This window comes from Chiloscyllium punctatum, chromosome 34 (assembly GCF_047496795.1).
Source record: "Chiloscyllium punctatum isolate Juve2018m chromosome 34, sChiPun1.3, whole genome shotgun sequence".
Classification (NCBI taxonomy): Eukaryota; Metazoa; Chordata; class Chondrichthyes; order Orectolobiformes; family Hemiscylliidae; genus Chiloscyllium; species Chiloscyllium punctatum.
Window position 1 is genome coordinate 45,570,075 of NC_092772.1, and position 14,151 is coordinate 45,584,225.

Here is a 14,151-nt window from a genome sequence, read left to right on the forward strand (position 1 = left end):
GCGGGGCTGATTAGGGCCCACAGGCTGTCGCTGTGTTTGAGGTGGGTGTGTTTGCTGTGTACGAGTGGCTGGAGTGTCAGCGGTCAGTCAGTGGACAGGCTGACAGATCCATGGCAGGAAGCAGCAGCTGACCCCATCCCCCAGGTTCTGGCTGGGGCGCAGCTGGGAGTCGAAAGGTTTAAATATGCTGTCATTCTGTGTATTTCCCAAGAAGGTGGCAGGTATGAAATTGTTGTGACTGGTTTTTACAGCTAATACTACAATTCAGTTCAATTATCCACACATGAGCACAAGTTGCATTTCTGTAGGGCCTGTCCCCAACATCCCAGACCTTTGAAGCCAATGAATGACCTCTTTGGAGGACGGTCCTCGATGGAATGTCAGAAATGCAGCGGCAGATTTGCGCATCGTAATCTCCAACAAACAACATCTTTGTTGAAGCCAGGTTGGACACATCAGCAGCAGGACCCCACTCCTCTCACAGAGTTATCTGTGTGTATCCTTCACACCCACCCGAGAGGGAATCACTTCATGTCCCAGCCAAAGTGCGGTGCTCCCTCAGCACTGACCCTCCGACAGTGCGGCACTCCCTCAGCACTGACCCTCCGACAGTGCGGCACTCCCTCAGCACTGACCCTCCGACAGTGCCCACTCCCTCAGCACTGACCCTCCGACAGTGCCCACTCCCTCAGCACTGACCCTCCGACAGTGCCCACTGCCTCAGCACTGACCCTCTGACAGTGCCCACTCCCTCAGCACTGACCCTCCGACAGTGCGGCACTCCCTCAGCACTGACCCTCCGACAGTGCCCACTCCCTCAGCACTGACCCTCTGACAGTGCCCACTCCCTCAGCACTGACCCTCCGACAGTGCGGCACTCCCACAGCACTGACCCTCTGACAGTGCCCACTCCCTCAGCACTGACCCTCCGACAGTGCCCACTCCCTCAGCACTGACCCTCTGACAGTGCGGCACTCCCTCAGCACTGACCCTCCGACAGTGCCCACTCCCTCAGCACTGACCCTCCGACAGTGCCCACTCCCTCAGCACTGACCCTCCGACAGTGCGGCACTCCCTCAGCACTGACCCTCCCGACAGTGTGGCACTCCCTCAGCACTGACCCTCCCGACAGTGTGGCACTCCCTCAGCACTGACCCTCTGACGGTGCGGCACTCCCTCAGCACTGACCCTCCGGTGCCCACTCCCTCAGCACTGACCTTCCGACAGTGCCCACCCCCTCAGCACTGACCCTCTGACAGTGCCCACTCCCTCAGCACTGAGTCACAAAATCTTGGGATGTTTCTCCTGAATTCCTGATGTTTAAATGGAGCCGCGGGTACCTGGCCGGTTGCTGAGTGAGCCACAGACCAAGCAGAGCAGTGTTCTCTCTCTCTCTCTCTCTCTCTCTCTCCCCCTCTCTCTCATTCACACTCTCTCTCTCTGTGTCTGCCCTGCTTTAGGGTGAAGAGTTCCCTGGCTTTGCATCTGATGAAGACCTCCTCACCAGTCCACTGCGACTCGCCCTCCGCTCTCAGAAAAGTAAGTACCTGTTTTTTTGATTCTTGCTGCTCGGTTTGATGGCTTCCATGTGTTTGTGTGTGTGAGAATATTTTCCATTGAGAGTGGTTCTGGTCTCAGTCACAGCTCCGGGGATTTAGAGGCTGACAGATTTCCCCCCTGTCTCCCCCTGCTCTGTGTCACAAAATATAGTTGGCAGCGCACTCTGATGGCCCTCTCTCAGTGCTGAGGGAGTGCCGCACTGTCGGAGGGTCAGTGCTGAGGGAGTGGGCACTGTCGGAGGGTCAGTGCTGAGGGGGTGCTGCACTGTCGGAGGGTCAGTGCTGAGGGGGTGCTGCACTGTCGGAGGGTCAGTGCTGAGGGTGTGGGAACTGTCGGAGGGTCAGCGCTGAGGGAGTGGGCACTGTCGGAGGATTAGCGCTGAGGGAGTGCCGCACTGTCGGAGGGTCAGTGCTGAGGGAGAGCCGCACTGTCGGAGGGTCAGTGCTGAGGGAGTGGGCACTGTCGGAGGGTCAGTGCTGAGGGAGGGCTGCACTGTTGGAGGGTCAGTGCTGAGGGAGTGGGCACTGTTGGAGGGTCAGTGCTGAGGGAGTACCGCACTGTCGGAGGGTCAGTGCTGAGGGAGTGCCGCACTGTCGGAGGGTCAGTGCTGCGGGAGTGGGCACTGTCGGAGGGTCAGTGCTGCGGGAGTGGGCACTGTCGGAGGGTCAGTGCTGAGGGATGGGCACTGTCGAAGGGTCAGTGCCAAGCGAGTGGGCACTGTCGGAGGATCAGTGCCAAGCGACTGGGCACTGTCTTGTGAGTCTGTGCCAAGCGAGTGGGCACTGTCGGCGGGTCAGGGCCGAGGGAGTGCCGCTCTGTCGGACGGTCAGTGCTGAGGGAGTGGTCACTGTTGGAAGGTCAATGCTGAGGGAGTGGGTACTGTGGGAGGGTCAGTGCTGAGGGAGTGCCGCACTGTCGGAGGGTTAGTGCTGAGGGAGTGGGTACTGTCGGAGGGTCAGTGCTGAGGGAGTGGGTACTGTCGGAGGGTCAGTGCTGAGGGAGTGCCGCACTGTCGGAGGGTCAGTGCTGAGGGAGTGCCGCTCTGTCGGACGGTCAGTGCTGAGGGAGTGGTCACTGTTGGAAGGTCAATGCTGAGGGAGTGGGTACTGTGGGAGGGCCAGTGCTGATGGAGTGCCGCACTGTCGGAGGGTTAGTGCTGAGGAGGTAAGCACTGTCGGAGGGTCAGTGCTGAGGGAGTGGGCACTGTCGGAGGGTCAGTGCTGAGGGAGTGGGTACTGTGGGAGGGTCAGTGCTGAGGGAGTGGGTACTGTGGGAGGGTCAGTGCTGAGGGACTGGGTACTGTGGGAGGGTCAGTGCTGAGGGAGTGCCGCACTGTCAGAGGTTCAGGGCTGAGGGAGTGGGCACTGTCGGAGGGTCAGTGCTGAGGGAGTGCCGCAATGCCGGAGGGTCAATGCTGAGGGAGTGGGCACTGTCGGAGGATCAGTGCTGACGGAGTGCCGCACTGTCGGAGGGTTAGTGCTGAGGAAGTGAGCACTGTCGGAGGGTCAGTGCTGAGGGAGTGGGCACTGTCGGAGGGTCAGTGCTGAGGGAGTGGGTACTGTGGGAGGGTCAGTGCTGAGGGAGTGGGCACTGTCGGAGGGTCAGTGCTGAGGGAGTGGGTACTGTCGGAGGGTTAGTGCTGAGGAGGTAAGCACTGTCGGAGGGTCAGCGCTGAAGGAGTGGGCACTGTCGGAGGGTCAGCGCTGAGGGAGTGCCGCACTGTCGGAGGGTCAGTGCTGAGGGAGAGCCGCACTGTCGGAGGGTCAGTGCTGAGGGAGTGGGCACTGTCGGAGGGTCAGTGCTGAGGGAGGGCTGCACTGTCGGAGGGTCAGTGCTGAGGGAGTGGGCACTGTTGGAGGGTCAGTGCTGAGGGAGTACCGCACTGTCGGAGGGTCAGTGCTGAGGGAGTGCCGCACTGTCGGAGGGTCAGTGCTGCGGGAGTGGGCACTGTCGGAGGGTCAGTGCTGCGGGAGTGGGCACTGTCGGAGGGTCAGTGCTGCGGGAGTGGGCACTGTCGGAGGGTCAGTGCTGCGGGAGTGGGCACTGTCGGAGGGTCAGTGCTGCGGGAGTGGGCACTGTCGGAGGGTCAGTGCTGCGGGAGTGGGCACTGTCGGAGGGTCAGTGCTGCGGGAGTGGGCACTGTCGGAGGGTCAGTGCTGCGGGAGTGGGCACTGTCGGAGGGTCAGTGCTGCGGGAGTGGGCACTGTCGGAGGGTCAGTGCTGCGGGAGTGGGCACTGTCGGAGGGTCAGTGCTGCGGGGAGTGGGCACTGTCGGAGGGTCAGTGCTGCGGGAGTGGGCACTGTCGGAGGGTCAGTGCTGCGGGAGTGGGCAATGTCGGAGGGTCAGTGCTGCGGGAGTGGGCACTGTCGGAGGGTCAGTGCTGAGGGAGTGGGCACTGTCGGAGGGTCAGTGCTGAGGGAGTGGGCACTGTCGGAGGGTCAGTGCTGAGGGAGTTGGCACTGTCGGAGAGGTCAGTGCTGAGGGAGTGGGCACTGTCGGAGGGTCAGTGCTGCAGCAGTGCCGCACTGTCGGAGGGTCAGTGCTGAGGGAGTGCCGCACTGTCGGAGGGTCAGTGCTGAGGGAGTGGGAACTGTCGGAGGGTCAATGCTGAGGGAGTGGGCACTGTCGGAGGGTCAGTGCTGAGGGAGTGCCACGCTGTCGGAGGGTCAGTGCTGAGGGTGTGGGCACTGTCGGAGGGTCAGTGCTGAGGGAGTGGGCACTGTCGGAGGGTCAGTGCTGAGGGAGTGCCGCACTGTCGGAGGGTCAGTGCTGAGGGAGTGGGCACTGTCGGAGGGTCAGTGCTGAGGGAGTGGGCACTGTCGGAGGGTCAGTGCTGAGGGTGTGGGAACTGTCGGAGGGTCAGTGCTGAGGGTGTGGGCACTGTCAGCGGGTCAGTGCTGAGGGAGTGGGCAATGTCGGAGGGTTAGTGCTGAGGGTGTGGGAACTGTCGGAGGGTCAGTGCTGAGGGTGTGGGCACTGTCAGAGGGTCACTGGTGAGGGAGTGGGCACTGTCGGAGGGTCAGTGCTGAGGGTGTGGGCACTGTCGGAGGGTCAGTGCTGAGGGAGTGGGCCCTGTCGGAGGGTCAGTGCTGAGGGAGTGGGCACTGTCAGAGGGTCAGTGCTGAGGGAGTGGGCACTGTCGGAGGGTCAGTGCTGAGGGTGTGGGCACTGTCGGAGGGTCAGTGCTGAAGGAGTGCAGCACTGTCGGAGGGTCAGTGCTGAGGGTGTGGGCACTGTCGGAGGGTCAGTGCTGAGGGTGTGGGCACTGTCGGAGGGTCACTGGTGAGGGAGTGCAGTTATGCCATCAGTCCTTCGAAAACAGATGACAAAGATCGTTGACACGTTTGTCTGATGGAGTTTGCAGTGCTGTCATGAATTAGCTGTCATGTGGCCTACTTTAGCGCAGTGACCGACAAAAACGTTGTTAATTTGCTGGGAGTTGGCAGCAGGTTTGGAAAAAATAGCAGTCCCTTCAGTGGGTAAACCTGCATTCAGCTGAGGGGAGAGAAGGCTCTGCTCTGCTCAGTGAGAGACGAGTTGTGCTATGAATGGGCCAGACTGACGGACCTACTTCATTCAAGTTCCTGAGACTGTCTATCACTGTATAAACCTGAGAGACCATACTGAGGGGACAGGTCTATCACTGTATAAACCTGAGACACAATACTGAGGGGACAGGTCTGTCAGTGTATGAACCTGAGACACAATACTGAGGGGACAGGTCTGTAAGTGTATAAACCTGAGATACCAAACTGAGGGGACAGGTCTGTCACTGTATAAACCTGAGATACAATACTGAGGGGACAGGTCTATCAGTGTATGAACCTGAGACACAATACTGAGGGGACAGGTCTGTCAGTGTATAAACCTGAGACACCAAACTGAGGGGACAGGTCTGTCACTGTATAAACCTGAGATACCAAACTGAGGGGACAGGTCTGTCAGTGTATAAACCTGAGACACAATACTGAGGGGACAGGTCTGTCACTGTATAAACCTGAGATACCAAACTGAGGGGACAGGTCTGTCAGTGTATAAACCTGAGATACCATACTGAGGGGACAGGTCTGTCACTGTATAAACCTGAGATACCAAACTGAGGGGACAGGTCTGTCACTGTATAAACCTGAGATACCAAACTGAGGGGACAGGTCTGTCACTGTATAAACCTGAGATACCATACTGAGGGGACAGGTCTGTCACTGTATAAACCTGAGATACCAAACTGAGGGGACAGGTCTGTCACTGTATAAACCTGAGATACCAAACTGAGGGGACAGGTCTGTCACTGTATAAACCTGAGATACCATACTGAGGGGACAGGTCTGTCACTGTATAAACCTGAGACACAATACTGAGGGGACAGGTCTGTCAGTGTATAAACCTGAGATACCAAACTGAGGGGACAGGTCTGTCACTGTATAAACCTGAGATACCAGACTGAGGGGACAGGTCTGTCACTGTATAAACCTGAGACACAATACTGAGGGGACAGGTCTGTCAGTGTATAAACCTGAGACACAATACTGAGGGGACAGGTCTGTCAGTGTATAAACCTGAGATACCAAACTGAGGGGACAGGTCTGTCAGTGTATAAACCTGAGACACAATACTGAGGGGACAGGTCTGTCAGTGTATAAACCTGAGACACAATACTGAGGGGACAGGTCTGTCAGTGTATAAACCTGAGATGCCATACTGAGGGGACAGGTCTGTCAGTGTATAAACCTGAGACACAATACTGAGGGGACAGGTCTGTCACTGTATAAACCTGAGATACCATACTGAGGGGACAGGTCTGTCACTGTATAAACCTGAGATACCATACTGAGGGGACAGGTCTGTCACTGAAAAACCTGAGATGCAATACTGAGGGGACAGGTCTGTCACTGTATAAACCTGAGACACAATACTGAGGGAACAGGTCTGTCAGTGTATAAACCTGAGACACAATACTGAGGGGACAGGCCTGTCAGTGTATAAACCTGAGACACAATACTGAGGGGACAGGTTTGTCAGTGTATAAACCTGAGATACAAAACTGAGGGGACAGGTCTGTCACTGTAGAAACCTGAGATACAATACTGAGGGGACAGGTCTGTCACTGTCTGAACCTGAGACGCAATACTGAGGGGACAGGTCTGTCACTGTATAAATCTGAGACACAATACTGAGTGGACAGGTCTGTCAGTGTATAAACCTGAGACACAATACTGAGGGGACAGGTCTGTAAGTGTATAAACCTGAGACACAATACTGAGGGGACAGGTCTGTCAGTGTATAAACCTGAGACACAATACTGAGGGGAAAGGTCTATTACTGTATAAACCTGAGACACAATACTGAGGGGACAGGTCTGTCACTGTATAAGCCTGAGAGACCATTCTGAGGGGACATGTCAATCACTGTATAAACCTGAGACACAACACTGAGGGAACATGTCTGTCACTGTATAAACCTGAGATACAATACTGAGGGAACAGGTCTGTCACTGTATAAACCTGAGATACCAAACTGAGGGGACAGGTCTGTCACTGTATAAACCTGAGATACCATACTGAGGGGACAGGTCTGTCACTGTATAAACCTGAGAAACAATACTGAGGGAACAGGTCTGTCAGTGTATAAACCTGAGACACAATACTGAGGGAACAGGTCTGTCACTGTATAAACCTGAGATACCAAACTGAGGGAACAGGTCTGTCACTGTATAAACCTGAGATACCATACTGAGGGGACAGGTCTGTCACTGTATAAACCTGAGACACAATACTGAGGGGACAGGTCTGTCACTGTATAAACCTGAGATACCATACTAAGGGGACAGGTCTGTCACTGTATAAACCTGAGATACCAGACTGAGGGGACAGGTCTGTCACTGTATAAACCTGAGACACAATACTGAGGGGACAGGTCTGTCAGTGTATAAACCTGAGACACAATACTGAGGGAACAGGTCTGTCACTGTATAAACCTGAGATACCATACTGAGGGAACAGGTCTGTCACTGTATAAACCTGAGATACCAAACTGAGGGAACAGGTCTGTCACTGTATAAACCTGAGATACCATACTGAGGGGACAGGTCTGTCACTGTATAAACCTGAGATACCATACTGAGGGGACAGGTCTGTCACTGTATAAACCTGAGATACCATACTGAGGGGACAGGTCTGTCACTGTACAAACCTGAGATACCATACTGAGGGAACAGGTCTGTCAGTGTATAAACCTGAGATACCACACTGAGGGAACAGGTCTGTCAGTGTATAAACCTGAGATACCATACTGAGGGGACAGGTCTGTCACTGTATAAACCTGAGATACCATACTGAGGGGACAGGTCTGTCAATGTATAAACCTGAGATGTAATACTGAGGGGACAGGTCTGTCACTGTATAAAGCTGAGACGCAATACTGAGGGGGACAGGTCTGTCACTGTATAAACCTGAGACACAATACTGAGGGGACAGGTCTGTCAATGTATAAACCTGAGATGCAATACTGAGGGGACAGGTCTATTACTGTATAAACGTGAGACACAATACTGAGGGGACAGGTCTGTCACTGTATAAACCTGAGACACAATACTGAGGGGACAGGTCTGTCACTGTATAAACCTGAGACACAATACTGAGGGGACAGGTCTGTCACTGTATAAACCTGAGACACAATACTGAGGGGACAGGTCTGTCAATGTATAAACCTGAGATGCAATACTGAGGGGACAGGTCTATTACTGTATAAACGTGAGACACAATACTGAGGGGACAGGTCTGTCACTGTATAAACCTGAGACACAATACTGAGGGGACAGGTCTGTCACTGTATAAACCTGAGACACAATACTGAGGGGACAGGTCTGTCACTGTATAAACCGGAGATACAATACTGAGGGAACAGGTCTGTCACTGTATAAACCTGAGATACCAAACTGAGGGGACAGGTCTGTCACTGTATAAACCTGAGATACCATACTGAGGGGACAGGTCTGTCACTGTAGAAACCTGAGATACCAAACTGAGGGGACATGTCTGTCAGTGTATAAACTTGAGACACAATACTGAGGGAACATGTCTGTCACTGTATAAACCGGAGATACCATACTGAGGGGACAGGTCTATCACTGTATAAACCTGAGATACCAAACTGAGGGGACAGGTCTGTTACTGTATAAACCTGAGATACCAGACTGAAGGGACAGGTCTATCACTGCTTGAACCTGAGACACAATACTGAGGGAACACGTCTGTCACTGTATAAACCTGAGATACAATACTGTGGGAACAGGTCTGTCACTGTATAAACCTGAGATACCATACTGAGGGGATAGGGCTGTCATTGTACAAACCTGAGACACAATACTGAGGGGACAGGTCTGTCACTGTATAAACCTGAGACACAATACTGAGGGGACAGGTCTGTCATTGTATAAACCTGAGACACAATACTGAGGGGACAGGTCTGTCACTGTATAAACCTGAGACACAATACTGAGGGGACAGGTCTGTCACTGTATAAACCTGAGACACAATACTGAGGGGACAGGTCTATTACTGTATAAACCTGAGACACAACACTGAGGGGACAGGTCTGTCACTGTATAAACCTGAGATACCAAACTGAGGGGACAGGTCTGTCACTGTGTCAACCTGAGATACCATACTGAGGGGACAGGTCTGTCACTGCAGAAACCTGAGATACAAGACTGAGGGGACAGGTCTGTCAGTGTATAAACCTGAGATACCATACTGAGGGAACAGGTCTATCACTGTATAAACCTGAGAGACCATACTGAGGGGTCAGGTGTGTCACTATAAACCTGAGATACCATAATGGGCGGACAGGTGTACACCTGTATAAACCTGAGACACAATACTGAGGGGACAGGTCTGTCACTGTATAAACCTGAGATACCATACTGAGGGAACAGGTCTATCACTGTATAAACCTGAGATACCATACTGAGGGGACAGGTCTGTCACTGAATACACCTGAGAGGCAATACTGAGGGGACAGGTCTGTCACTGTATAAACTGAGATACCATACTGAGGGGACAGGTCTGTCACTGTATAAACCTGAGACACAACACTGAGGGGACAGGTCTGTCACTGTATAAACCTGAGATACCATAGTGAGGGGACAGCTCTGTCACTGTATAAACCTGAGAGACCATTCTGAGGGAACATGTCAATCACTGTATAAACCTGAGACACAATACTGATGGAATATGTCTGTCACTGTATAAACCTGAGATACCATACTGAGGGGACAGGTCTGTCACTGTATAAACCTGAGATACCAAACTGAGGGGACAGGTCTGTTACTGTATAAACCTGAGATACCATACTGAAGGGACAGGTCTATCACTGCATGAACCTGAGACACAATACTGAGGGAACAGGTCTGTCAGTGTTTAAACCTGAGATACCATACTGAGGGGACAGGTCTGTCACTGTATAAACCTGAGATACAATACTGTGGGAACAGGTCTGTCACTGTATAAACCTGAGATACCAAACTGAGGGGACAGGTCTGTCACTGTATAAACCTGAGACACAATACTGAGGGGACAGGTCTGTCACTGTATAAACCTGAGATACCAAACTGAGGGGACAGGTCTGTCACTGTGTCAACCTGAGATACCATACTGAGGGGATAGGTCTGTCACTGTATAAACCTGAGATACAAACTGAGGGGACAGGTCTGTCAGTGTATAAACCTGAGATACCATACTGAGGGGACAGGTCTGTCACTGTATAAACCTGAGACACAATACTGAGGGGACAGGTCTGTCACTGTATAAACCTGAGACACAATACTGAGGGGACAGGTCTGTCACTGTATAAACCTGAGACACAATACTGAGGGGACAGGTCTGTCACTGTATAAACCTGAGATGCAATACTGAGCGGACAGGTCTGTCACTGTATAAACCTGAGATACCATACTGAGTGGACAGGTCTGTCACTGTATAAACCTGAGACACCATAGTGAGGGGACAGGTCTGTCAGTGTATAAACCTGAGATACCAAACTGAGGGGACAGGTCTGTCACTATAAACCTGAGATACCATACTGAGGGGACAGGCCTGTCACTGTATAAACCTGAGACACAATACTGAGGGGACAGGTGTGTCAGTGTATAAACCTGAGATACCATACTGAGGGAACAGGTCTATCACTGTATAAACCTGAGAGACCATACTGAGGGGTCAGGTGTGTCACTATAAACCTGAGATACCATAATGGGCGGACAGGTGTACACCTGTATAAACCTGAGACACAATACTGAGGGGACAGGTCTGTCACTGTATAAACCTGAGATACCATACTGAGGGAACAGGTCTATCACTGTATAAACCTGAGATACCATACTGAGGGGACAGGTCTGTCACTGTATAAACCTGAGATACCATACTGAGGGAACAGGTCTATCACTGTATAAACCTGAGATACCATACTGAGGGGACAGGTCTGTCACTGAATACACCTGAGATGCAATACTGAGGGGACAGGTCTGTCACTGTATAAACCTGAGATACCATACTGAGGGGACAGGTCTGTCACTGTATAAACCTGAGACACAACACTGAGGGGACAGGTCTGTCACTGTATAAACCTGAGATACCATAGTGAGGGGACAGCTCTGTCACTGTATAAACCTGAGAGACCATTCTGAGGGAACATATCAATCACTGTATAAACCTGAGACACAATACTGAGGGAACATGTCTGTCACTGTATAAACCTGAGATACCATACTGAGGGGACAGGTCTGTTACTGTATAAACCTGAGATACCATACTGAAGGGACAGGTCTATCACTGCATGAACCTGAGACACAATACTCGGGGAACAGGTCTGTCAGTGTTCAAACCTGAGATACCATACTGAGGGGACAGGTCTGTCACTGTATAAACCTGAGATACAATACTGAGGGGACAGGTCTGTCACTGTATAAACCTGAGACACAACACTGAGGGGACAGGTCTTTCAGTGTATAAACCTGAGATACCATAGTGAGGGGACAGGTCTGTCACTGTATAAACCTGAGACACAACACTGAGGGGACAGGTCTTTCAGTGTATAAACCTGAGATACAATACTGAGGGGACAGGTCTGTCACTGTATAAACCTGAGACACAATACTGAGGGGACAGGTCTGTCACTGTATAAACCTGAGACACAATACTGAGGGGACAGGTCTGTCAGTGTATAAACCTGAGACACAATACTGAGGGAACATGTCTGTCACTGTATAAACCTGAGAGACCATTCTGAGGGAACATGTCAATCACTGTATAAACCTGAGACACAATACTGAGGGAACATGCCTGTCACTGTATAAACCTGAGATACCAAACTGAGGGGACAGGTCTGTTACTGTATAAACCTGAGATACCAAACTGAGGGGACAGGTCTGTCACTGTATAAACCTGAGATACCATACTGAAGGGACAGGTCTATCACTGCATGAACCTGAGACACAATACTGAGGGAACAGGTCTGTCAGTGTTTAAACCTGAGATACCATACTGAGGGGACAGGTCTGTCACTGTATAAACCTGAGATACCATACTGAGGGGATAGGGCTGTCATTGTACAAACCTGAGACACAATACTGAGGGGACAGGTCTGTCACTGTATAAACCTGAGACACAATACTGAGGGGACAGGTCTGTCACTGTATAAACCTGAGACACAATACTGAGGGGACAGGTCTATTACTGTATAAACCTGAGACACAATACTGAGGGGACAGGTCTGTCAGTGTATAAACCTGAGACACAATACTGAGGGGACAGGTCTGTCATTGTATAAACCTGAGACACAATACTGAGGGGACAGGTCTGTCACTGTATAAACCTGAGACACAAAACTGAGGGGACAGGTCTGTCACTGTAGAAACCTGAGATACAAGACTGAGGGGACAGGTCTGTCAGTGTAGAAACCTGAGATACAAGACTGAGGGGACAGGTCTGTCAGTGTATAAACCTGAGATACCATACTGAGGGGACAGGTCTGTCAGTGTATAAACCTGAGATACCATACTGAGGGAACAGGTCTATCACTGTATAAACCTGAGAGACCATACTGAGGGGTCAGGTGTGTCACTATAAACCTGAGATACCATAATGGGTGGACAGGTCTATCACTGTATAAACCTGAGACGCAATACTGAGGGGACAGGTCTGTCAGTGTATAAACCTGAGACACAATACTGAGGGGACAGGTCTATTACTGTATAAACCTGAGACACAATACTGAGGGGACAGGTCTGTCAGTGTAGAAACCTGAGATACCATACTGAGGGGACAGGTCTATCACTGCATGAACCTGAGACACAATACTGAGGGAACAGGTCTGTCAGTGTTTAAACCTGAGATACCATACTGAGGGGACAGGTCTGTCACTGTATAAACCTGAGATACCATACTGAGGGGACAGGTCTGTCACTGTATAAACCTGAGATACCATACTGAGGGGATAGGACTGTCATTGTACAAACCTGAGACACAATACTGAGGGGACAGGTCTGTCATTGTATAAACCTGAGACACAATACTGAGGGGACAGGTCTGTCAGTGTATAAACCTGAGACACAATACTGAGGGGACAGGTCTGTCACTGTATAAACCTGAGAGACCATTCTGAGGGAACATGTCAATCACTGTATAAACCTGAGACACAATACTGAGGGGACAGGTCTGTCATTGTATAAACCTGAGACACAATACTGAGGGGACAGGTCTGTCACTGTATGAACCTGAGACACAATACTGAGGGGACAGGTCTGTCAGTGTTTCAACCTGAGACACAATACTGAGGGGACAGGTCTGTCATTGTATAAACCTGAGACACAATACTGAGGGGACAGGTCTGTCACTGTATAAACCTGAGACACAAAACTGAGGGGACAGGTCTGTCACTGTAGAAACCTGAGATACAAGACTGAGGGGACAGGCCTGTCAGTGTATAAACCTGAGATACCATACTGAGGGGACAGGTCTATCACTGTATAAACCTGAGAGACCATACTGAGGGGTCAGGTGTGTCACTATAAACCTGAGATACCATAATGGGTGGACAGGTCTATCACTGTATAAACCTGAGACGCAATACTCAGGGGACAGGTCTGTCACTGTATAAACCTGAGACACAATACTGAGGGGACAGGTCTATTACTGTATAAACCTGAGACACAATACTGAGGGGACAGGTCTGTCAGTGTAGAAACCTGAGATACCATCGTGAGGGGACAGCTCTGTCACTGTATAAGCCTGAGAGACCATTCTGAGGGGACATGTCAATCACTGTATAAACCTGAGACACAACACTGAGGGAACATGTCTGTCACTGTATAAACCTGAGATACCATACTGAGGGGACAGTTCTGTCACTGTATAAACCTGAGATACCAAACTGAGGGGACAGGTCTGTCACTGTATAAACCTGAGACACAATACTGAGGGGACAGGTCTATTACTGTATAAACCTGAGATACAATACTGAGGGGACAGGTCTGTCAGTGTAGAAACCTGAGATACCATCGTGAGGGGACAGCTCTGTCACTGTATTAGCCTGAG

General features: G+C 51.4%; 1 protein-coding gene across 3 annotated transcripts in view; it reads left to right on the plus strand.

Annotated features, from left to right (window-relative positions):
• LOC140458809 (histone-lysine N-methyltransferase 2B-like) overlaps window positions 1-14,151 on the plus strand; it is a 122,155-nt gene that overhangs the window by 34,525 nt on the left and 73,479 nt on the right. For 2 of the 3 annotated variants that reach the window (XM_072553459.1, XM_072553457.1), the window contains exon 2: window positions 1,459-1,539. In XM_072553459.1, the coding sequence (XP_072409560.1) occupies window positions 1,459-1,539 (81 nt within the window). The remainder of the gene's footprint in view (window positions 1-1,458; window positions 1,540-14,151) is intronic. The other variant, XM_072553456.1, reaches the window with a different exon arrangement.